Source organism: Cottoperca gobio, chromosome 22 (assembly GCF_900634415.1).
Source record: "Cottoperca gobio chromosome 22, fCotGob3.1, whole genome shotgun sequence".
In the NCBI taxonomy this organism is placed as follows: Eukaryota; Metazoa; Chordata; class Actinopteri; order Perciformes; family Bovichtidae; genus Cottoperca; species Cottoperca gobio.
This window is the reverse complement of record NC_041376.1, coordinates 16912532-16936055: the sequence shown is the minus strand read 5'-3', so window position 1 is coordinate 16936055 and position 23524 is coordinate 16912532. Positions and strand designations below refer to the sequence as shown.

At 40.2% G+C, this 23524-nt stretch overlaps 1 protein-coding gene across 6 annotated transcripts in view; it reads left to right on the top strand.

Annotated features, from left to right (window-relative positions):
- Positions 1-3257: 3257 nt before the first annotated feature.
- The window catches only part of rock2a (rho-associated, coiled-coil containing protein kinase 2a), a 43166-nt gene continuing 22899 nt past the window's right edge, over positions 3258-23524 (top strand). For 5 of the 6 annotated variants that reach the window (XR_003834356.1, XR_003834355.1, XR_003834354.1 and 2 more), the window contains exons 1-8: positions 3259-4146; positions 19540-19621; positions 19724-19824; positions 20183-20320; positions 20488-20748; positions 21627-21771; positions 21964-22102; positions 22892-22983. Coding sequence is in view for 3 of the 6 variants with exons in the window: in XM_029460214.1 (XP_029316074.1) it covers positions 4048-4146; positions 19540-19621; positions 19724-19824; positions 20183-20320; positions 20488-20748; positions 21627-21771; positions 21964-22102; positions 22892-22983 (1057 nt within the window). In the remaining 3 variants the exon portion in view is untranslated. Of the gene's footprint in view, positions 4147-19539; positions 19622-19723; positions 19825-20182; positions 20321-20487; positions 20749-21626; positions 21772-21963; positions 22103-22891; positions 22984-23524 lie in introns of all 6 variants that reach the window. The other variant, XM_029460215.1, reaches the window with a different exon arrangement.

Here is a 23524-nt window from a genome sequence, read left to right as displayed (position 1 = left end):
TCAGTTTCAAGCTCCTGGTGCTGTGCACGCTGGCTCACTGTCACACATACTCAATACTTTTCTACTATGACAAATCAATTATTATGTCGTGACAAAGGCCTATAAAACAAGCAGATACACAGTATGCTTTTTGATAAATGCACAGAAATAGGGAATTAAACAATTCAAACCCATAAACTGTTTGAAATTCAAACAGATTACTAGACTAATCTAGAAGATACACAAATGTTGTGACAAAGATCATATGCCAGTGTGAAAATAATGAGATTTTTTCTCACATGTGAGCACAGACAAGTTGACTGTTGCTTTGGAAATTGAACGTTGTGTTAACTGTGACAACAATCAATTCACACAATTTACTCTGCACCATGACATAATATTATTATATTTAGTATATATTAGTATTTTCTAATAATTCCACAGTGTAGAAATACAAGTCCTGCATTCAAAATGTTACTTAAGTTAAAGTACACAAGTATCAGCATCAAAATCTACTTAAAGTACCAAAAGTACTCATTATGCACAACAGCCCATTTAAGAATAATGTATATTATATTATTGGATTATAATCATTGATGCATTAATATGATCATCACTTGTTTTACTGTAGTTACTGCTGGGTAGCTTGTGAATTTCACCAGTTATCAGTATAGTTTATTTGAACCTATAATAACACATGATACATTATGTGTTGATTATATTTTGTATTAACTAAAGTTATCAAGTAAATTTAATGGGAGTAAAAAGTACACTAATTGCCTCCTAAATGTAGTGCTTCTCAGCCTCCCTGGTAAAGTCTACTCCAAGGTACTGGAAAGGAGGGTTCGGCCGGTAGTCGAACCTCTGATTGAAGAGGAACAATGCAGATTCCGTCCTGGTCGTGGAACAACGGACCAAGTCTTCACTCTCGCAAGGATCCTGGAGGGGGCCTGGGAGTACGCCCATCCGGTCTACATGTGTTTTGTGGATCTGGAGAAGGCGTATGACCGGGTCCCCTGGGTGATACTGTGGGAGGTGCTGCGGGAGTATGGGGTGGGGGGTCACTTCTGAGGGCCATCCAATCCCTGTACGTCCAAAGTGAGAGTTGTGTCCGGATACTTGGCAGTAAGTCAGACTCGTTCCCAGTGAATGTTGGCGTCCCCCAGGGCTGCGCTTTATCACCAATCCTGTTTGTGATATTCATGGACAGGATATCGAGGCGTAGTCATGGAGGAGAGGGGTTGCAGTTCGGTGGCCTGAGGATCTCATCGCTGCTCTTTGCAGATGATGTGGTCCTTATGGCATCATCGGTCTGTGACCTTCAACAGTCACTGGATCGGTTCGCAGTGTGAAGCGGTTGGGATGAGGATCAGCACCTCAAAATCTGAGGCCATGGCTCTCAGCAGGAAACCGGTGGATTGCCTACTCCGGGTAGGGAATGAGCCCTTACCCCAAGTGAAGGAATTCAAGTACCTCGGGGTCTTGTTTGCGAGTGAGGGGATGATGGAGAGAGAGATTGGCCGGAGAATCGGAGCAGCGGGGGCGGTACTGCAGTCGCTTTTGCACTGGAAAAGATCACATATACTCTGAGAAACACCTTGCTAATGCCTAAATCAGATTTGATATACAAATGTTATCAGAATTGAAACACTATTAGTCGTCAAGCCAAGATTGTTTACATCGCCCCTCGTTATTGTATGTTGCATTTATTTATATGTTAATTTAATTGTTTTTATTTTATTTTATTGATTACCACCAATTTCTTTTGAGTACAGTCCTCTTCAGTTTGCATGTAGAGGGGACGGGAAGGGACTGTGTGAACTTATGTGTGTATTTTGTTCATCTTGTTAAATCTAAAATTTGAAAATAAAATATTAAAATATAAAAATACATTTGCAGAACATTCAACTGTCTTGGTGGTACTGTTGACCAAAGCTGATTACAAGATGGATCAAAGGTCATGAACCACACTTTAGAATATCCTGTCCTTAACTCATATTTTACTCTCCTCCAAAAATGATCTAATAAAAGAAGTTTCACGTTGGTTTGAAGATAATCACTAGCATTACATATTGTGTTGCCAAGAGTCAAGCTTAAATAAGGCCCAATATGCTGCTTTATCTATCCTACTGTAAGAGATGAGACATGGTTGAAAAGAGGAGATGTGAGGAAAAAACTACAGCTTCTTTAACTTTAACACTGTGTTGTTCCACACTACATTTCCCAGATATCACCTGTCAAACTAACTGCTATGAGAGGGTTTTCCTTAGATCTTCTGCTATTAAAGTTTGTGTTTCTGTAGGTGGCGCTTGTGTGTTCTGTTCCACCTCTGTGCCTATTGGTCCTCATGCAAACTAACTAACTGTTCCAAATAAAGAAAATGCATCACTTCCTGTTGGTGATGGTACAGGATTTGTTATCCTAGGAAAGAGTGAGCACACACCAGCTGTGTATTGAACAGCAAATGTAAATGGATACAAGTTGAATGACTGTTGCACTGGATCAATGAAAGGGACAGCAGCAAAACTGTTATTTCTGTAATGTCTGTTAAAATGCAATACTTTATTATAATAGAGCTATGGCCATTAAGTTGGAGCAAGGTGAAGGTATGCATATGTGGTCCAACTGCTCCCTCTGTTGTGTGAAACAGGATACTTCACATTTTCTGACTACAACAGTCCAATCTCCCACACTTTATTATTTATTTATTATCATTGTTAGACATGGACAAATGTGTCAAGTTATCCAATGGATTATTATCAGTCTAATACTTTTAATTTAATTAATTAATTAATTATTTCCTGATGAATAAACTATTTGTCATTTTGTCGGAGACCCATGAGGGGGTATATGATCCTTGAAAGTTAATTAGATAACTAATATCAACCATGGTTTTATCAGGTACAAGGAGCAGGTTATATAGGAGGAATATTGCAGAAATCGATGGATGGATTTTTATAATATTTGGTTGACCTCGTGTCTGGAATAACTAGTTATATTTTGGTTGGGATCTGACATTTAAAAAGTGAAGTAATTTCTGCAAAAAATCCCAAGGGTAGGGTACACTTGATGAACTGAAATTAACTTTATTTTGAATAATGGATCGGAATGTTGTAGAAGAAACAGCCGATCAGAGAAGTGTCTGCTTGTCTGGCATCAAGTTGTATCTAAGATATTAAAATAGGTGATTGTCTATTTACCAGCTAATTATTCGTATTAAGACAGAAAGGTAGAGTGCAGGACAGGTGGCTTATGGGTAACTGAGTCCTCGGTGTGTTGATGTCAGAGGGAGGAGAGAGACTCCAGACTCAGTCAGTGTGTGTTGGTGTGTAGATGTGAGTGCACGGTGAAGAATTCAGCCCTGGAGGACTTTTCTGTACGAGTAAAACTACTTATTATTTTTGTGGATAAAGCCAATAACGAGGACAAGACGAGGAGGACACATGCGAAAATGCGAGAAGAAATCCAGGAAGAGAGTGTCTGCTTATTAAAAATTCAGCGCGGGAGAACAGACATTATCGCCCGTTCGGATGACTTGTGGCAGCACTGAGGATAAACTACAACACTAACGGGCTTCAAACATTATTGAATGGGCTGAAACGAAGCGGAATTTTCTCTAAAGAGCGAGTCCAAAGCATTTCCAAGCGGCCAAAAACCAAAAGGAAGGGGAGGAGAGGGGGCAAAGAAAACGCCCTGCTGCCTGTTGCTTGTATCTCCACATTCAAACTTTATCGCCGAGTTGGAAAAATGCATCTTTCACTTAACGGGAGGTGATAATTCAAGTGTAACGTTATCTTTTATTAGCTGAAAGCCAAACTGCTAGCTAACTGAAGGCCCGCTCACTCGGCAAGTTTTGGGACGCGGGGAGCCTCTGCTCTGGGAATATTTTCTCTTCATTGTGCACACTATTCCTGTTGGAGGCGATTTGGGTGGGCTGAGAGCCCAAGGCTGCTCCGCTAGGCCCACGGCCATTAGCTAGGAACAAAGAGGTTTCACATGTAAACTCAAAACAGTTTGGAAAAGCTCTTCATATTTTACTCAACTTTTTAACGACCCGACGCTGCAGCCATGTCGCTCGGCGCAGAGAGGAGGATGGAAACCCGGCTGAAGAAGCTGGAGGACATGATCAGAGAGCCCAGATCTGCCATAAACCTGGAAAGTTTGCTGGTGAGTCAAGTGGGATACACCTCATAAATTATTAATGATGGCATGTTGTCTATTCCCTGAAATGCTAGACACACTTAGGAAACGTTATGCTATTGACGTGTAACTTCAATTTTCTTCTTTTTATTCCCACAATTGTAACCTGCTACTGTTAGCTTTGTTGTTTTGGCATTAGGCAGCCTGTGATGCTGCATAGGATTGTTTTTTTTTTAATGTTCTTGTCTCATGAAAATGTTATGAAAATGCACAGTTTCCATTCTGTCCTGAAATCAGATACCTTGCCACAATACCCCCTATTAATTAATTAAGTAAAGAAAAAACTGCACAAATAAGAGCCTCATGGTGGATGTATATACTGCAGATAGGCCTGATTAATAGTTAAGACTGAGTGCAGACAGTGCAGTTTGGGGCTCTGTGAAGCGTGTCTACAGATTAGGATTAACTAGTAGAGAATGTCCCACTTGGTGTGTTCATGGAGACTAATATTTCCGGCTAAAACTCCCTCCTGGGTAATAGTTGGGCCCACCAGTCCAGGATTGTCCCACTATCCACGATCTACACACACATTCTGGTCTTGCTGCACTAATAGGTGATTAGAAAGATGTCCACCATGCACCAAACTTTTGTTTTGACCTGGACAAAACCCATGAATCTGAAAATGTTTTTATTTATACACCAGTTTCTGTTAGAAGGGTCTTCTGGAAACCAGTATGATACAATTTAGGCTACAGCTGTATTTCCATTAAAATAACAAAACTACAGGAATTGCTATATTTGGTATGATCAATTGATAAGATTTTAAAAAACTGCTGAATCAAAACTTTTAATATGCATACCTGTATGAAACTAAACCTGTCACTGCATATCTCTAAATGTTACATTAAAGCCCATGTAATGCAGACTGATTACCATTTGCATACACGGCATGTGAATCCTACTGATTCAACTTTAATATGTTTCTGCCTTGCTTCCCACTTATATTTCTGGGAAGTGAGCTGCTGCATTCCACCACTGTTTCCTCTGAGCTCATTTCAGATTTGTATTCAGTTGTTAAGCAGCAAAGTCCCATGTCCCTGGGTGTACACTTGTACGATTGAATCACCTTTTTATTATATATATATATATATATATATATACACACACACACACACACACACACACACACACACACACACACACACACACACACACACACACAGTGAGAATTAAAAAAAAAAATTTGACCATCAGAGATGGAGTTGTCTGAGGTAGTCTGATTATCAGGCTGTGGATACTAGACTAGTAATGTTAACCTGTCAAAGTCAAAATAGTGTATCAGTATTTGAATTTTCCTCTACTGATTCGATCTGATACCATCATGTATCATGGCAGACATTAGAGCGTTCTATTGGAGAATAAAGTTATAATATTTAGGATACTTTGCAGTTTAGACAAGTTAAGTACAAGTGGTCTCTCACCCCTTGAGAGATGCTTTCAGCGAGTTTTGTGATGACCTTTAAGTTGCATAAGGCAGTGGAAAAATACTCCCATTATACCAGTGTATATCATGACATGAGGCTGAAATGGGAAAGAAAGTCTTCTGACAATTTAGATCAGTGGCTCTCAATCCTTTCTAATAATGCACCTCTTTTAAATATTATTTTAGCTAAGTAGCCCCAAAACATCTGACAATGAAAAAAACAAAAAAGCCAACATAAGAGGTACAACACAGCTGCGCTATCAGAGTCTGATTGACTTAACGACAACCTTGTAACTGAAAAACACTTAAATGCTACATTTCAAATGTTTGAAATCATCACGTTTGTCATCATGAAATAACACTAAGACGGCATCTTTTTAAGTTGCACTTATAATTTAGTGAGAAACCTGAGCCTCTGTTTGTTCCTATGTTTTCAGCTGCGATGCTGCTACCTTTCAACCACAAATCCATTTTCTTCATTCCAAATGGAAACTGGCTTCCCGGTCACGTGGAACAAACTTAATCGTGGACGAGATTGTGTTTTCTTGCGACAGGCGACAGTTGACAGTTTACTGCAGTTAATGATTGCATTAACAATAGAAATAATGACTATAAAATGTGATTAATCGAACTTAATGTACATATTCTTCTATTTACCATATTATTTAAGGAATCATGCATAACTGTTGTTTTTTTCAAATAACCTTTCGAACTATTCCCCTGAATCCCCGGCAGTACCCCAAAGTCCCTTATGGGTACTAGCGTAGGTTCTAGGAAAGCACTTGTGAATGCTTGGATCACAGAAAGCTGGAGTTACCAACGTTAGGTTTTGTGCCTGATTGCCCTGTGTACAATGACGGGACACAAGGAGTTATATTGAAACCCTCACCTCTAACTGTACTTCAGAGCCAGCACTGTGTCACAGGACCTACTTTGGCTGTAAAGTAACAATTGTTTTAGTGGTGGTGTTTGAATTTCTCGGCCCTCTAACCAGATCTGACAGAGGGCAAACACACTGTCGGGTCTATCTTAAAAAGCATCACTTCACCCCTTTTAATGGGCCCCATCTAGCTTGGGGCCCCCTGTACATACCCTCCCCTGTTCCCCCTCCACACTACTTGAGGCACTCCTGCTCTATTCCCTCTTCCCTTAAAACATTTAACAGAATACTTGCTTGAACACCGGTGGTGTTTACTTCCTGCACGCGAGCCAGAGAGATAGAGGTGTTGAGTGTTCGAGACAAAAGTTGAGTGGGAAGCATGCGTAGGAGAGAACAGGCTGCAGTCTTCCATTTTTAGCTGCCTTAGAGCAGTCGCAGAGATCAAGAAGTTTTGTTGCTCACGGTGGGATTCAAACAAACACTAAGGGCTCAGAAATGTCCTCTCTTGCAGGTGGAATAAAAACTTGCATACTTTAAGTGCCTTAATAATTGCTCACAGGCTCATATTCAGTAAACAATGAATCACACACCCCCTGCTATTGTAGCATAGCAACAGCCAAAAAAATCAGAAGAAGAAGCGGCGTTGTTGAACATTATATAGTCCCGTTTAAAACATCTTTGTATTAGAAAGTCTTTATATAGAATCGGGTTTGTACTTTTCAGTCGACTTGAAGTAAGATGTATTTAGGGAGCAGTGAGCTGAGTACCCTGAGGATACGGAAAGCTGACGGTGAGGAATCTGCAGCATCTGTCAAATAAACTCTGTGACCTTCCTGTAAAGAAATCTGACCCTTTTATAAGCTGGGATACACAGTATTGTAGTCTGACATTACAATTAGGCAGCAGAGATTCAAACATTTAAACCATTTTTCCATCTGTAATGAGCCCTTAAGTCACACCTGTTTCCAAAAAGCACAGAAATGGTTCTTTAATGCAACTGTAAACTGAGGTCGTATAAACTGTAAATCACTATATTGCCTCTATCAGCATTCGATCAAATGCAACCTGAAGTCTCAGCAACCATCCCCTTGTGCAAACTGTAGTGATCATTATTTGGCAGCTCACCACTGCTGACTGAAGTGTTGGGCTCACTTGGCAGCTCCAAGTACAGCGAGTGATTGTTGAGGGCAAGCAAAAGAAAGGGCATTTCTTGAGATAAAAAATAAATATGGACACTTGATTGCAAGTCGCATAAGTTGCCGTCCTAAAGGAAATGACCTCACTGAGTAAATAGTTGGCAGCTATATATGGGGCTCAAAGTCCCTGCGAATGACTGCACTTTCCCCTTTCACTTCTCAGCCTTATCTCTTTTTCTCTGGCTCTGCTTCTCTCTCAGCCCCTCCTCCCGGGCTTGTTAAACACACTGCAGGTATTTTAACTGGAGCTCCAGTCCAAAGCCTTTTGATACAGCTGCAGACCTGGTACTGCCAGATAACTTTATAAACAGCACTTAAGTGTGAATGATATTATGAGATATGGATAGCTGAGAGTTTGTCTGATGTCTTCCAGATCATTTGTTGGGGGCAGTCCTTCGGTGTCTCTTTCCTATTCATTCCACATGGCGATCTCCTTACTCAGCATTTAGTAAACAAGGCATATAATAACAGTGCTCAACACTAACTTTAGCCACTTTTTTTGTCATCTTATGTTTTAACGGGTTAATGAAACCTTTCACATATACAGTCCAACAACTTCATTTGCTTCACCGTGCCTCTAAAACACATTCCTGTGCACATGCAAGTAAACGCACCAACGCACGTGCATTGATATCTGGTTTAATTTCTGACTGTAACAGCGGTATTTAAGTAGGTCGATCACTGTGCAACACAATTTTAATTTATTTAAAAGTGCACATTTTCGTCCCTATATGTTGTCATTTATTGCAACTAAAGGTCAATAATTGGTTGCCAATTCCTAAAAAAGGTGGCTGATGGCAACCTGGCAACCATTACTGAAAACTCTTGACTAACTTAATGCACTGGTTTTGTTTTGCATATAGTGTTGGCTATTAATTCCACTGGCTATTGTTTCGCTCATCCATTTCCAGTCACATATTCCACGCTTGTTCCCTTCCCCCTATGTTGTCCCCTCATTTATCAATGTTCTTCTCAGCCAGCATCTCCTGTCTCCCTTTTTTCTCAACCTTCTCTTGATTTATTTTCCCAACACTAGAACTTCTTCCTTTCTTGTGTAGCTGTTAGGGGAGGTGGGAATAACCCCTGTCCGTCTTGTTCTCTGTCTTTACCCTGATAGTCAACCTGAGTGTCCGCTCTGTCTCTGGAGTGCAGTTGAGTTTCTCTCAGGCAGGCAGCAGCAGTCCCGGCTTCAATGTGCTAGCTGGATAGAAACACTGCCTTATAAGGCACTGGGGACGGTGGCCACGGCCAATTTTTTTTTCCTCCTGCAAAACAAGCCAGTCTCTCTGCTCCACACCTCCTCTGGTGAGACGGCCTCTCCGCAGTCTTTTTTTGGTTTTTGCTCCACTCCAGTGAAGAAGACCCGGCGTCTTCCGGATGTGCAAGCCCTCAGCAGTCTTAAAATGTCACACTTCACTTCAGCTATGCATCGTCTTCTTTAGTAGTCAGAACCCAGTAACTTTATCACGGTTTCCTTGTTTACTAAAGCCCACTGGAGGTTTTTCTGTCTGAGCTTTAGTTTAAAAAATACTCCCATTTCACTTACTTATTGTGTGTATGAACAAAGTAGCATTAATCTCCAAGTTTATGTTCTTAAAGGAACAGTTTGGGAAATTCCCTTTTTTACCAATAGTTGGATGATGAGCTCAAAAGCTTGTTGTATACCGTTTGTTTAATCCGTATAAAAGACAGAAGTGTTTTATACAGGGTTATGTGTGAATATTATTGGGCCATATGACTCCGATGGGACTCTTTTTAAAAATGTGGTATTTCACCCGCCTGGACGTGGTTTTACAGGACGTACCAGTGCATGCTTTGGCGAGCTCTGTGACCGCCAGCCCGGGCTCTGAGTGCATGTTCACAAACTAGCTGAACACGACATGTATACAATATGAGATCAGTTTATTTGATGCATGTCAAGTATGAAAGCATACAGAATATACTATCCATGTTCGGTCTAACTCTTAAGTACATGGACATTGAGCGTCTGCCTGGTAAGCCGTTTGTGCTGGGCATCTATTGGTGCAAGATTCTAGGGAACTCATTTAAATGAAGATCGATAAAAATCGATTTATATTTTTAAACGCTGCCCGACAAGTTACAACAAATAATACTACATCTTAATACTGTATCTTCTTAAATGGTCACAAAAGGTTTCAAAAATGTATCTCTGTTTAAAGTTGGGTGCAAAATTTACTTTTTTTTGTCAAATGGTAAGTGAATGTTCACTCAATAGATTACCTTTTGTCTTTTTGTTTTACTCGTCAGTAACGCTAATCTACTAGCCGCTTGCATACTTTACCAGCCTTTAAATGTGAAATGTTTTTAGGGAGTCCCTTTGACCTATAGTCTGGTGCTCAATCCCCGTAAAACCGTAACATGCCCTTTTACACTTTGGCTTTTGTTCAGATTAAACAAACAAGATATAATGAGTTAGTTGTTAATTTTAAAGTGACTCATTGGGGTTTTACGTGGTGCTATGTGTCACATTGTTTATCTATTTATCAGCAATATCATACAAAGTTAGTAACCTCTTCCTACATTTTTCTAAAATCTTGTGAGTGTGGTATGTTACATTTTTGTGTTAGCACATTTCTATTTCTATAAACGTTAATGTTTTGGATTTTGGGACCCAACGGTGTGTTCTCACTGTATTCCCATATTTCTTTGCTGGAGAATCACATTTTAAAGACAAAATCTGTGAAAAGCAGGCTGCACTAAAATTTAATTGGCGGGATTGTTGTTGATCTTCCTGCTGCTGTGATACATCAGACAGCTGTCAACCGTTTACATAAAACTAACTTCTTACTGGCAGATACTTTATGTCAAAATGACCTAAAAAGTATTGTATTTGGAACAGAAATTACAGTGACTGATAAATCTTGAGTCTTATTATTTTGCTTTAAAAGGTAAAACGATTCCCCCAGCCCAACTGTAAAACATTCATTACAAACTGAGCAAAAATCAAAGTCCAGCTGTAACACACACACACACCCCTACAGAGACACACAGATAAATATACACATACTTAACAGCATATTATATAATACCTTGGACAAATAGAACAAGACATGAGCTGGTCCAAGATCCACCTTACAGGCATGTGAGAAGGAATGCAAAAAATGAGCTGTATGTCCAGAAAAACTAAAATATTGCTTAAACTCAAATCTAAGCTTCAACTGAGCACTGAGCAAAAATAAACTGCTGTAAATGTCATTCATTGTCATCATCTGACAGTGGTGTGTTGAGGTGTTTACATTGCTATATGTTTCTCATGTGAAAGGAAATGTATACACCCTAAGATTTATCTTAATCTGGTGGATCTTCTTGTCTAGACATAAAGACCGTGGCTGAGATAAAGTGGCCATGCATACAACGGTGCATTCAAAAACAATGCAGTTTGTCAACACAAATAAATAAAACCCAGTTTTATATCACAGCTCTGATGGAAGATCTTTCACTTTCCACACTGATCAAAGTGAACCGAGTTATGCAAAGCACGCTTGCGGTTCACAGTGGCTGAATGCACACGTCTTGTTGTGAAATCCTACTGTAGAAAATCTGTTGTGAGGGTTAAAGAGTTTGGTACCTGAGTCTTGGTGTATTTTTAGTTTTAAATGAGGGTGTGAGTGAGCAGAGAAGAGAACGGGAGTCTCCCACGCACAATACATAACCCATCCATCTGGCCACAGCGTTATCATTGCATCACAACCTGCTGGTGAAACACAACCTCCTCCACACATACATATGCTCAGGCTTGGGTACTCACGGACACACATTTGCATTCAATTTCACAAGCAAACCCACTACTCACTTGATCTTAGCAGCACACAAGCTGCATTGTGTGCAACCAGCGGCAACGATAGAAAAATTCAACACATTACTAAACGCCTATGGATTGTCAGTGAGGTTCATACAGCTTTCATTTCCTTTAACAAACACAAACCGGAGTGTTTGTACGTGTGCGGTAGAGCTTTAGACCAGTGTTTTAGTGTTGAAGCTGACGGTTATAATTCAAATAGTTTGTGCTGATACTAGAAATATTTATACAATCATTTGAACCGTATTCATGCTTAGAGTTGAAACTGAAACTCCCCAATTGAAATCCAGCCTAATGACAACATTTCAATGTTACAGGTTTTCTATTGCAAGTTGGTCCACTTTATCTATTTAATGGATAACTGATGTTTTTGTCACATAAGGCAGTAAAGAACCTAACAAAATAATAAAAAATAAACAAATGAGGATGGAAGTATTTTAAGAAAAATTCACTGGTTCACCTTATGAGTGACATGAATTATGAGCAGTTCAAGACTAAAGCTTTTTTAGATTGTTTCCGTTTGTTTTTTTAAGTAGGTGGAAAGGGGTGTATATCTCTATTATTTTGCAAGAAAAAAGTTATTCTTCAGACCTGAGGTTGAGTTCACTTGAACTTTCCAATATGGTGCTGTAGCACCTTAACGCCTGTAGGCCACAGCTGAACCCTTCTCAAAACTTCCCAGTCAAGGACTCATTTTTCAGAATATTCCGACACCATATCTGCAGCACAAATGCCCGATCTCGCAATGTTATTGAAAGTAAATATAATTTAGGATTCTGCTCTAAACTGTAATGTGTTCTTCCTTGGCCCATGCTACATCCTTTCATGATCATCAGGCCAGTAGTCTTTCTGTAATCCTGCTGACAGAGAGACAAACCGAGCTGAAAACACGACCTTCTTGATCGATATTAGATATTAGTTTTTCTCCCCCCCCCCCCCCCCCTTTAATCACCTTGAGACCCTCCTGACTCGCAGGTTGAGAACCACTTAATCAATGATGAGAATATTTGTTAGTTGCAGCTGATGTATCACACAAATCATCGGTTGTATACGCGTTCATTCCTTACAACATGGACATAAACAATAGGGTTGCTTTGCAGTGAGAAACATGACCCCCCCCATGTTTTCTTTTTTCTAAGTGGGATATTATGAGCATTCAGAAAGCAGAGTTTAAGGTTAACATACAACAGGACCTTATATACATGCAGTCCGTGGTACATTCCTCAGTATACTTTATAATAAAGCATGGGTGCCAAACATGTACAGGGCACAGGAGCATGGGACAGAAATCTGTCAAATGAAAGAGTAAGACATACTCTTGTTATTCCCTGCGGAGACATTAGCTGTGCTATTTGTGAGCCTCTGCAGGATTCCTGCCGTTGTGTCTTTCTTGGAGAGTTTACGGGCCCTGCCTGGCACAGTCCCCTCACTCTGTCCGGCCCACCGTTTATCCCCACAACTATTTTTAAAACGGCTGGAATTCAATCAAAACATTAACTTTCTGCTCAATCCTTTTAAAGCCCAGAGCAGTGCTGCTTGTTTTCTGTTCCACAGGCCGAGTGATGAGATGGGTATGAGGGGAGGAAGAGGTTTCTTTAGGTGGGGGAAATAACTGCAAATCGAGCAGGAAGGGTTTGTGTTGTGAGAGGCTTTGAATAGTTGGGTTATTCCTCTGTGTTTAGCTCCTTAGGTTAACATCCTCACATTCCTGACTATTGGTGGATCCACGTGGCTTTTTATAGAGTGATAAAGAGTGGAAGCAGGCGCAGGCAGAACGACCGCTCCGTAATGTCAACAGCAGGTTGGGTAAATAAAATGGAAAATCATAAAATGTGCCTGAAACGGGGCGGCTTTGAAACTCCGGCTGCTGCTCCTCTGTAGCTTCAACTGTTTGCAACTCTTTGTATTTTGCAGGAGTTGCTAAGCAACCAGCCATAACCCACTGGCTGGATTACAGTATAGCAGAGATAAGATGCTGAAGTGCTATCTAATAGATACATAACAACTCCTACTGATAAGCCTAACTGGACAGATAATACTCCTATCAGCTCAGGAAGACATTACTGTAAGTTGTGCAGGGAAGTGTATTGTATGTCAAGCTCGGGTATAGGACCTGACATCCTGGTTTGTAATTATTTAGATCCATTGTTGCAAAAAATCCTTTTCCTTTTGATGCAAGTGAAGCCAACATTACTGTGGTCGAGGGAGGGAGGGTCTGTGTTTGTCTTGACAGTGTCCAGATATGTCGGATGCATTAAAGTTTAAAATGTCAATCCAGTTATACTTCCCCAGACACTTGTCAGTTATTTAATATTTAATAAATAGCCGCTTCAACAGAGTAGCCGATAAATGTCCTCCAGAGTCTTGCAGGCATTTTCTACAGTAACGCTAATGGAAGCAAATTGGAAGAGCTGCCGTGCAGCCATTTCTCTTGTGGCCCTCCAATACACTAAACAGCTTATTATGTATGACCTAGAGTGTCTGGGAATCACAATGTCTTGAAATATCTGCTTATGTGGCTAAATAAAGCATTTTTAAAGGGGAATGCCACCTATTTTCAAAAGCATCACAAGCTCCACACAGACTTAGCTGACACCTCTCTGCCTTCACTTTGTGTGACTCCATCCAAGTACGTCAAGGACTTTGATCTCCAAAACATCCACTAACATCCTTTCACTACTTCACTGCAGAGCCACGGGCGCCTCTCGCAATCACCAGGGCAACATGTATTTATTTATTTATCCTTTCTCCACACTTGCTTCATCTTGTTTAATGTGGAGATGTAGACATGACAGAAAGGAATAATATGTCACCAAGAGGTCCAGTTTGTAGATGGGGAATGTTTGCTACATGCCTGTACAGTGTTTACTCTGTCTTCCTCGTGGCAACTGTCGACGAACAACGTTTGTCATCTTTTTCATGTCCAAAGTTGGAAATGTGTGAAACTGAATCCTCTCTGCTTTAGAGTCTACTTAACACTTTAGTACAGACCACCAAAGTCCTGCCATGCTATTTTGTTGTTTTGTGGGATTGTAGCACCTCCAGCCTCACAGTGAAACAGTACATTATTCATTATAAATGCATCTTTGTGATGAGCACTGATCTGTTCCTCACAAAACACTTAAGACTTCTGAACTATTCAGTGACACTTGGTCTCTATTTGCTTTAAATTGTTTCCGTCCATTGCCTTGGACAGAAAAGACCTCGCCTCAGCTCCACTTGTCCCGGCTGTGTCCGGTGGTGTCCGGCTGTGCCCGGCTGTTGTGCCGCTGCAAACTTATGCCGCTTTAAACTTTTTGTCTGCGATCACAAAGCTGAAGGACAAATAAGCATGTTTTACTACTGACAGTCGGCAGCAGCCCCTGTTCGTTTCACTTCAAGAGGCCTGACGCATGTCGGGGTTTCATGGTGTACGTATTTTGCTTGTAAGAAATCAGCTTGGCCGGGCAGATAATGACATTATTAATTTTTACCTGACTGTTTAACTGATTTGTACTTGATTTTCACCTGCTTCTATAAAGGTCCTTCAGCAACCAAAGGCTGCTGTGGTTTGGATTGGATCCTAAATTGCTCTGAAACATGTGTTTAAATAATAGCGGTAAAGCAATAAAGAAAGAAAAAAACGTATTAAATACACAAGCTTTTGTCATAAAAGCACAGACCTACATGAAAATGCTTACTGTTTAAATTAGACATTGGAAACTCAATGCGCGAGTTTTTTTTTGAGGCCTGTGGTATTATGAAAATGATATCCGAGCTATAATGCTGACTGACTATTATTTTCATTATTCATTAAACTGCAGATTATTTTCTAGATTATTCATTTGGTCTATAAAATGTCAGAAAATAGTGGAAAATGTCCATCCTAGTTTCTCATGATGTCTTTTAAATGTTTTGTCAGTTCAAAACTGGAATATATTCAGTTAATAGGATTTAAAACAGAGAAAAGCTGAAAACAGCATTTTCTGCCATTTTTGCATGAAGAATTACTTTAACGATTAATGGATTATCCAAATAAATCGACTAAGCGTTGCAGCTCTAATAAGTCACTGGTTGCCTTCTTGTTCCTATAACAGCCAGTCAAGATGTAATATATAATATTTTCATATTCTATGTTTAACAGACTCCTTCTTCCTCATTACTAAGGCTGCATCATATTGTAAAAATAAATTCTGCGATGTATATAGCAATATAAAAATACACAAATATTCTCCACATCCTGCCTGTATGTCACATACGAGCAACAAACTGTGTATATCGGAGTAAATTACATTCTATCAGACAGACTTGTCTTGTAGATTAGATATGGAAAATGAGAACTGCAAGTTTTTCTTTTGTATCGAGCAGTAAAAAAAAGCACGTCCTTGCATGTGACTATTGCGCCTGTGCACACTGCGGTGTCGATGCTGAAAGGTTATATTCTGCAGCCCTACTCATTACAGACTAAAAATGCGTTTAAAAAGGAAATACGAAATCACACCACAAAATTTGACATATAAAAAAAGGATAACGTGATAAATGATAAAACTTAAAAGAATGGAAACATTACCTGTGGTTAGTGCAATTGTTTGTTTTGTTTCTCTTGTTGCTTCACGAAACCACAATGTTTTGGTAATGTAGCTACCACAGCAGCTTCTTTTTCAAAACTCGCCGCAGTGAACCAAGCAAGACATCATGGACCTGCACTGTGTATGCAGGAATCAAGAGTGTCAAGATACAATTGTGCGTGGATTTCAACATTACTGTTGCAGATGTTTAAGTAAATCCTGTGTCTAAACATATACACCATACAATGTATTGGATGCATTGTGTACATGGTTATACCTGTAGCTGCCATGCATGTGTAAATTAAATGTTTTAGCTGCAGACGTATGCAGAGCAGCAGTAGCAGAGAATGTTGCCTCAGAGGAAATGACTTGCACACAGGGACTGGCTTCATGACACTGAAATTATCTGCCAGCCCTGGGGTGGGGTGGATCATTTCCTGTATTGCTGTGCTCGTAGGGAGATCCTCGTGCGTGCACGTACGTGTACACGCTCCCGGCAATCCCTCTCCCCCCCCTGGCGTGTGTATGTTTTTTGCCTTAAATAGTAGTTTTGTGTGAGGTCAGTCCTTTAATGGGGAAGTGATATTGAGATGATGAAACAGAGTGTGCAGCTCGCTGCAGACGGATTGCAACCGAGCGGAGAACGATGGAGAGGGCAGGAGGTGAGGCAGATAAGACGAAGGGAGAGAAGCAGAAAAGGGCAAGAGAGAAAAGTGGGGGAGAAAAGAGGATGTAAGGGAAACATGAAACAGATTGTGCCATCCTGTAATCGTAGGAGAAACAGAAGAGGAAGGAAAAAGTAGAAGATGAGTTTGAAAGAAACTAGTTTAGAGTCCTGCGTCAGAATGGGGTTCTTGTTTTCTCTGTTATAACATTCGGCATGGTCCAGTGTTTCATACGGCTCCTTATTGACCGTTCAGGAATGCGTAGCTGACATAAGTTGATAGATGACTTCCTTATTGTACACACTGTAACGATTAGGGGTTTGCGTCAGTCTTTTGCTTATTTGCTTACTTATGGTTTCTCTACATTGCCCTGGGTCAATTCTACACATTATAAAATGACTTGAGTGCTACAAATAGTCAGATTGTGTTCAGTTGACCCAACATGCTGCTGGAGTGCTGCAGTCCAGTTCCCTGCCGCTGATATTGTTCACAGAAAGCCAACTATAACCACTTTTAACAAAAGTAAGACTTAAATTGATACAGAGCCCTGAAACTGACAAAATGTAGTAATAGTTTAGCAGAGAAGTCAAAAATATCACGATGATATTGTGATTAGAATGGAGTTTAAAAAGAAATGTAAAGCGTTATACTTTTCCTTTAACCTCTTCTATTTATCTTTTACTCGTTTTTAGTTTCAATTAATACATTTTCTCATTTTTATCTTCTTGGCACACATTTAATCATGTCATTTTTATTTTCCCAATGCAACATTACCTTTCTCACCACATTTTCAATTTTCCTAATGCCTGTCCAGAGCAGGGATTGGCCTTGTGTTGGAAGCAGACGTTGTGGCTAGCTAGCTTAAGTGAAAAGATCGGTGACTAAACACACTGAACACCGGCCTTTTCAGCTAGCTACCTAGCTTAAGCTAACTTTCCTCAAAAATGTGCACCAGACAGTGTTAACCATCCATTTACTGTAGTACGTACTGCTGTAGCATCCCGTATAAAGTCTTGTAAGGGTGGTTTATGTGTTTTTGTTAACATTGTTAGCCAGCTAACGCTACTTGAAAGATCACAGACGCCGTGCTTCCATAACATTAGTTTCAAGTGCATGTCTCTTGTGTTCATCAAGGACCGCAATCATTTAGCAATATTATTTATTGATGAGTTATTTATAATTATATTTTTGACTTTCTCTGTTAACCTTTTACTGTCAGTTTCCGGGCGCCTTTATATGATTCCAGAGATCTTTGAGCAAATGTTGGCATCCGCCAAAAGTTAGCTTTGAAATTTTAATGAATAGAGACTTCGAGAGAGATCCAGATTAGAAGAGTCCTGTCTGTTTAGGTAATTTAGTAATTATAAATTGTTAACAAAATAATATCTAAACTATAAGGTAAATCTGAATTATTATATCTTGCGTTAAGACAAATATAAAGGTTTAAAGAATGTTGATGTCAGAAAGTCAATTACTGAAATTTGAAAAAGAGTGGTGCATTTGCTAACACTTGCTCACACTTGCTAACTTTATAAATTGTTTCTGCAGCAGCAATATGTTATACATATAAGTTGGAAAAGTAATAGCATGTACAATATTACAGTATGTTAAATATGGATTAATTAAACTATAATACAATGTTAAGAAACATGTACTGTGTATAAAACCTCTTCGTACTAATTTAATAAACCCTGTATTACAGACTTGATTTACACAGTTATTCATAAAAGTTAACATAATAACAAATGTTCAACTATATGACTGTATGACTAATAACATCATCGTCACGTTAGTTTCTGTAAGCTGGTCATAACCGGTGAGAGGCAATTTCTTGTTATGTTCAGGCAGAAATGTGTAGTATCAATGAGTACTTTGAGTACCATGTTCTTTACAAATAACACAGTGTGGAGGTGACTTCATCTCCCTGAAACGGACCGCTTTCAAATGTTCACAGAAACAGTGTTTTCTCGTTTGGCCGCATGTGAGTATCATTGACAGAATCTAGTAGGTTGCTGCTGATGGGACGATTAGTCATCCTGCCTGTTTCTCTCGAGGAACAAAGCCTCCAGTTAAAACCATTTTCTTTGCTGTTTATGTATCCAGTCCGTCAACGTGATCACTGTTGAATGAAACGCTGGGACCAAGCTGTTTGTTTTTATTCAGACTTGCTGTGTAGCATTGATGTGTAACCGTTCTTGTTCTGTGCAGTGGTGAGAAGTATAGAGAAAATAAACTCTCCTTAGAGATGCAGTCAGTGGTCAGTAATGTTGAGTTATAGTCCTGCTCTCCGCTGCCTTTATTGGGTAGAACGTGTTCGCCAGTTGGTTTTGCTTCATGTTTTGCGATTAGAGTCTGGAACAATAAACTTTCCATTTTCAGTGGCACTGTTTCTACAGTGTAGTGGTCATCAAGAGTCAACGTTAATTATGACGCATAAGGAATGACACATTTCCTCAGTCGTTGGGCAGGATCAGATGTTGACATTATGCAAAATCATTAATACATTATGTCCATAAATGATTATAATCATATAACAGTAAATATTTTGACACTTTAAGGTGTGATTATCTCTTTCTTGTGCGTGAATGAATGGTGATGAATAGAGAAAGCACAATTTACTTGTTGCAAGCTTTTATGATCAACACGCACTCTTCTATGCACAGAATGCGTTATAACTTGAAAGAAGCAAAATGAGCACCTAGGCGTCACTCAGATGTGAAGGATGGACACACAAGCTCCTAGTTCCTGTTAATTCTCCCTTTCTAACTACCTAACATATGCTGTTTCTCGGCCATGGCTGATCATTAATTGTTCTTTCTTTCTGTGCAGGACTCCATAAACGCCCTGGTCTTAGACTTGGACTACCCTGCACTACGCAAGAACAAAAACATCGAAACCTTCTTAAACAGATGTGAGTAGTTTTTGTGTGCCACTGAGAATGACAGACAGGGGGATGGAGGATAATCACCTTCATAATGTTATTAATGGGATTCTTTATTCTCTTTACTCTCAGACGAGAAAGTCATAGGACAGACTCGAGACCTCCAGATGAAGTCCGAAGACTTTGACAGAGTTAAAGTCATCGGTCGAGGGGCATTTGGTGAAGTCCAACTTGTGAGTATTGGTTTTAAATGTTTTAGCTGTCACTAACTGTAGAAGATCTGGAAGACTACATATAAACTCGTGTTGTATACATGATGCGCTGCCTCTTTTCCTTCAAGAATATATATGATTATTGAGCTGTAGAATCAAAATGTACTTTTACTGTACAACATTGCATTGAAAATATGGAATCATCTGTTACGATGGGACTAGCTGACATATTGAGGCAGTCAGTGATTAGATGTAGTTTGTGTCACCTGTATTTCATCACTTGGCAAATACTGTGAGTCAGAATAAAAGTTAGACTCTGAGGAATCTCAAATTCTTCATTACTTTTTCAACTGAGTAACTGGGTTTCACCACCGTTCAGGTCCGACATAAAGCCTCTCAAAAGGTCTACGCCATGAAGCTGCTGAGCAAGTTTGAGATGATAAAACGCTCAGACTCGGCTTTCTTCTGGGAAGAGAGGGACATCATGGCTTTTGCCAACAGTCCATGGGTTGTACAGGTAAGACATTTAATCCGCTCTCAGCTTCTGATTATTATCTCTCTTGCTTCCACAGTTAAGTCCTCAAAGTTTAAAGATAGCAGGTAGCATCATTCTGCCCCCCCCCCCCCTGTTGATAAATGCCATACTACACATTTTGATGAGTTCTTTGTGTTTGGGTCCTTCAGTTGTGCTGTGCCTTCCAAGATGAGCACTTCCTCTACATGGTGATGGAGTACATGCCGGGAGGTGACCTTGTCAACCTCACCAGCACCTACGACGTGCCGGAGAAATGGGCCAAGTTCTACACAGCCGAGGTGGTGATGGCCCTGGACGCCATTCACTCCATGGGCTTTATCCATCGAGACGTGAAGCCGGACAACATGCTGCTGGACAGACTCGGACACCTGAAACTGGCTGACTTCGGCACGTGCATGAAGATGAACGCTGTGAGTTACATGGTTGAGGCTTCAGTGGAGCGGCGTGACGTGTTTCTGAGAACTTGCTTATTTCTTCTGCCCCCAGTTTGTTTGTTTTACTGACAAGTCAAAGAAAGACATTTTTCCTAGTGGTGGGAATCACCAGGGGCCCCAAGTTATTATCACCATACTTAAGTCACCGTACGATATTATCACGATTTTAAACATTTTGCGATGCGCTGAATATTGCAGTAACGTATATTGGGATTTATAACCTTTTATTAACTGCAAATTATGTAGTTTGTCAACATCTGTTTTTATCTAATAAGATGAAGTCTTCGGCACAATTCTGATTTCTTTCTCCGATGTCTTCATCTTTGTTTTGACCAACTTCTGCCAACCCCGCCGACCTCGTCAAAAAGAATATCAGCACCATCTAGTGGAGTAAGCAATTGTTACAAAAGGTTTAATTTGAATTTGCAATATTAATCATTTATATAATATAAGAAACACGGACGGCAAGTATCGAGTCAACATTGCCAGGCAAAGGTGTGTGTGTGTGTGTGTGTGTGTGATATGAAGGTTACTGTAATGCTTGGTTTTCTCCTGCAGAGATTCTGAATGCTCATCCAGAGTGTGACGATCAGTATCACACGTGTTGAAGCGTACTTACTGTACATAATGCACCATATTGTACATGAACACTTTGTCCTCGATCAACCCTTCAGTTGGGTGCACATTTGAGAGTTTGGACTTGAGGGTTACTCAGTCAGAGAGCTTTGCTTTCTGCTGTCTCATAAACTGTTTAGATTAATATCTATCCATTGTCTTTTAGATGAGACCTGATCTTAGGATATTTCGGACTTATAGGGTTCTGAAGAATATTGATTTATGGATTTGTGTTGCAGACCGGCATGGTGCACTGTGATACAGCTGTCGGGACTCCAGACTACATCTCTCCTGAGGTGCTGAAATCCCAGGGAGGAGATGGTTATTATGGGAGAGAGTGTGACTGGTGGTCCGTAGGGGTCTTCATCTTTGAGATGCTTGTTGGTCAGTAAACATTTAGTGATGTCAGTATTTTTACTAAGCATGAGTTGAGAAGTGTTTTCTGAAAATACCTTTGCATTATAAGAGATGGTCTTTCCAGTCTTGCACTGTAAATGTTGGAATCCTCTCAGTACGAGAAACAACTGTCAGTTCCAGCGCAGTTCATTGTTGCTAACTTGCTGTGTTTGCTGTTAGGTGACACACCGTTCTACGCCGACTCTCTGGTGGGCACCTACAGTAAGATCATGGACCACAAAAACTCCCTCAACTTCCCTGATGACGTGGAGATCTCCAAAGATGCCAAAAATATCATCTGTGCCTTCTTGACTGACAGGTACAAAGAGTTACAGTCTTTCACATTTCGAAATGTTCAAGTGTGATCGCTGCTTCATAACTTAACTTAATAACATAATTCATAACTTTGACATTGGAATTCTTAAACAAGATTGAATGCTGTGCAGCTTCTTCTCTTTTTTTGCATGTCTATTCATTCTGTTTATAGCTCTTGTTCCTGCACAGTTGCAGACAGGGCTGGGCTATATGGAGAAAATCAAATATCATATATTTGATTGGCACTTTCACAAAATATTTCACATTTTTGATAAATAATCATCAATAATGACTTAGAAGCCAAATAATAGCTACAACAGACCGGCAAGGTCAGAAAATGACATGATGTTACTGTAATGCAGCCTTTAAAACCAGGAAAAGACTTGGCAGAGGCATACAACCCAGAGGCAGTAAGAGAAAGAAGGAGATGCTGCTATCTGCTGTTGACTGCAGTAAAACTCTATTTATTATTTAAAATGTAAAATAAGTGCACATCTACTTAAACAAGCAGACAATGAAAGTGTTCAATAAAAGCTCAGCAGTTTTGCATTATAATATTGTTGTAATTTATTATTATAAACATTCGATGCTTCATTCTGAAACCTCCACAGAAGCTTTGAATGTAAAACGACTTTAGGCCAACGGAAGTCAAAGTGTGTAAGTTTTTGCTCCGGCTTCCACAGAATCTGTATCAATAGGTCATGTTAGCTTGTTGCGGCTGATACTGTTGAACTGAAGACAAAGGCTACATTTATTTATTGCTCTACAACTCATCCTCTTTCTTTGTTTTGAGGGAGGTGCGATTGGGCAGAAATGGCGTGGACGAAATCATGCGACACCCTTTCTTCAAGAACGACCAGTGGACCTTCGACACCATCAGAGACAGTTAGTACCACTACAGTCCGACAAGCTGCTTCACCTGAGCCTCAAACTCTCAGCAAGAATTATTCTGGAAGAATTTAAACTGAAACTCCAAGTTTTGTTTACACAGCAATTCACACCTTTCTCTCTCGTTCTCGCTCTCTCTTTCTCTCGCTCTCTCTCTCTCTCTCTCGCTCTCTCTCGTTCTCTCTCTCTCTTTCTCTTTCTCTCGCTCTCTCTCGTTCTCTCTCTCTCTTTCTCTCGCTCTCTCTCGCTCTATCTCTCGTTCTCTCTCGCTCTCTCTCTCTCGCTCTCTTCGCTCTCTCTCTCTCTCTCTCTTTCTCTCGCTCTCTCTCGCTTCTATCTCTCGTCTCTCTCGTTCTCTCGCTCTCTCTCTCTCTCTTCTCTCTCTCTCTCTCTCTCTCTCTTTCTCTCGCTCTCTCTTTCTCTCGCTCTCTCTCGTTCTCTCTCTTTCTCTCGCTCTCTCTCGCTCTCTCGCTCTATCTCTCGTTCTCTCTCGTTCTCTCGCTCTCTCTCTTTCTCTCGCTTTCTCGCTCTCTCTCTC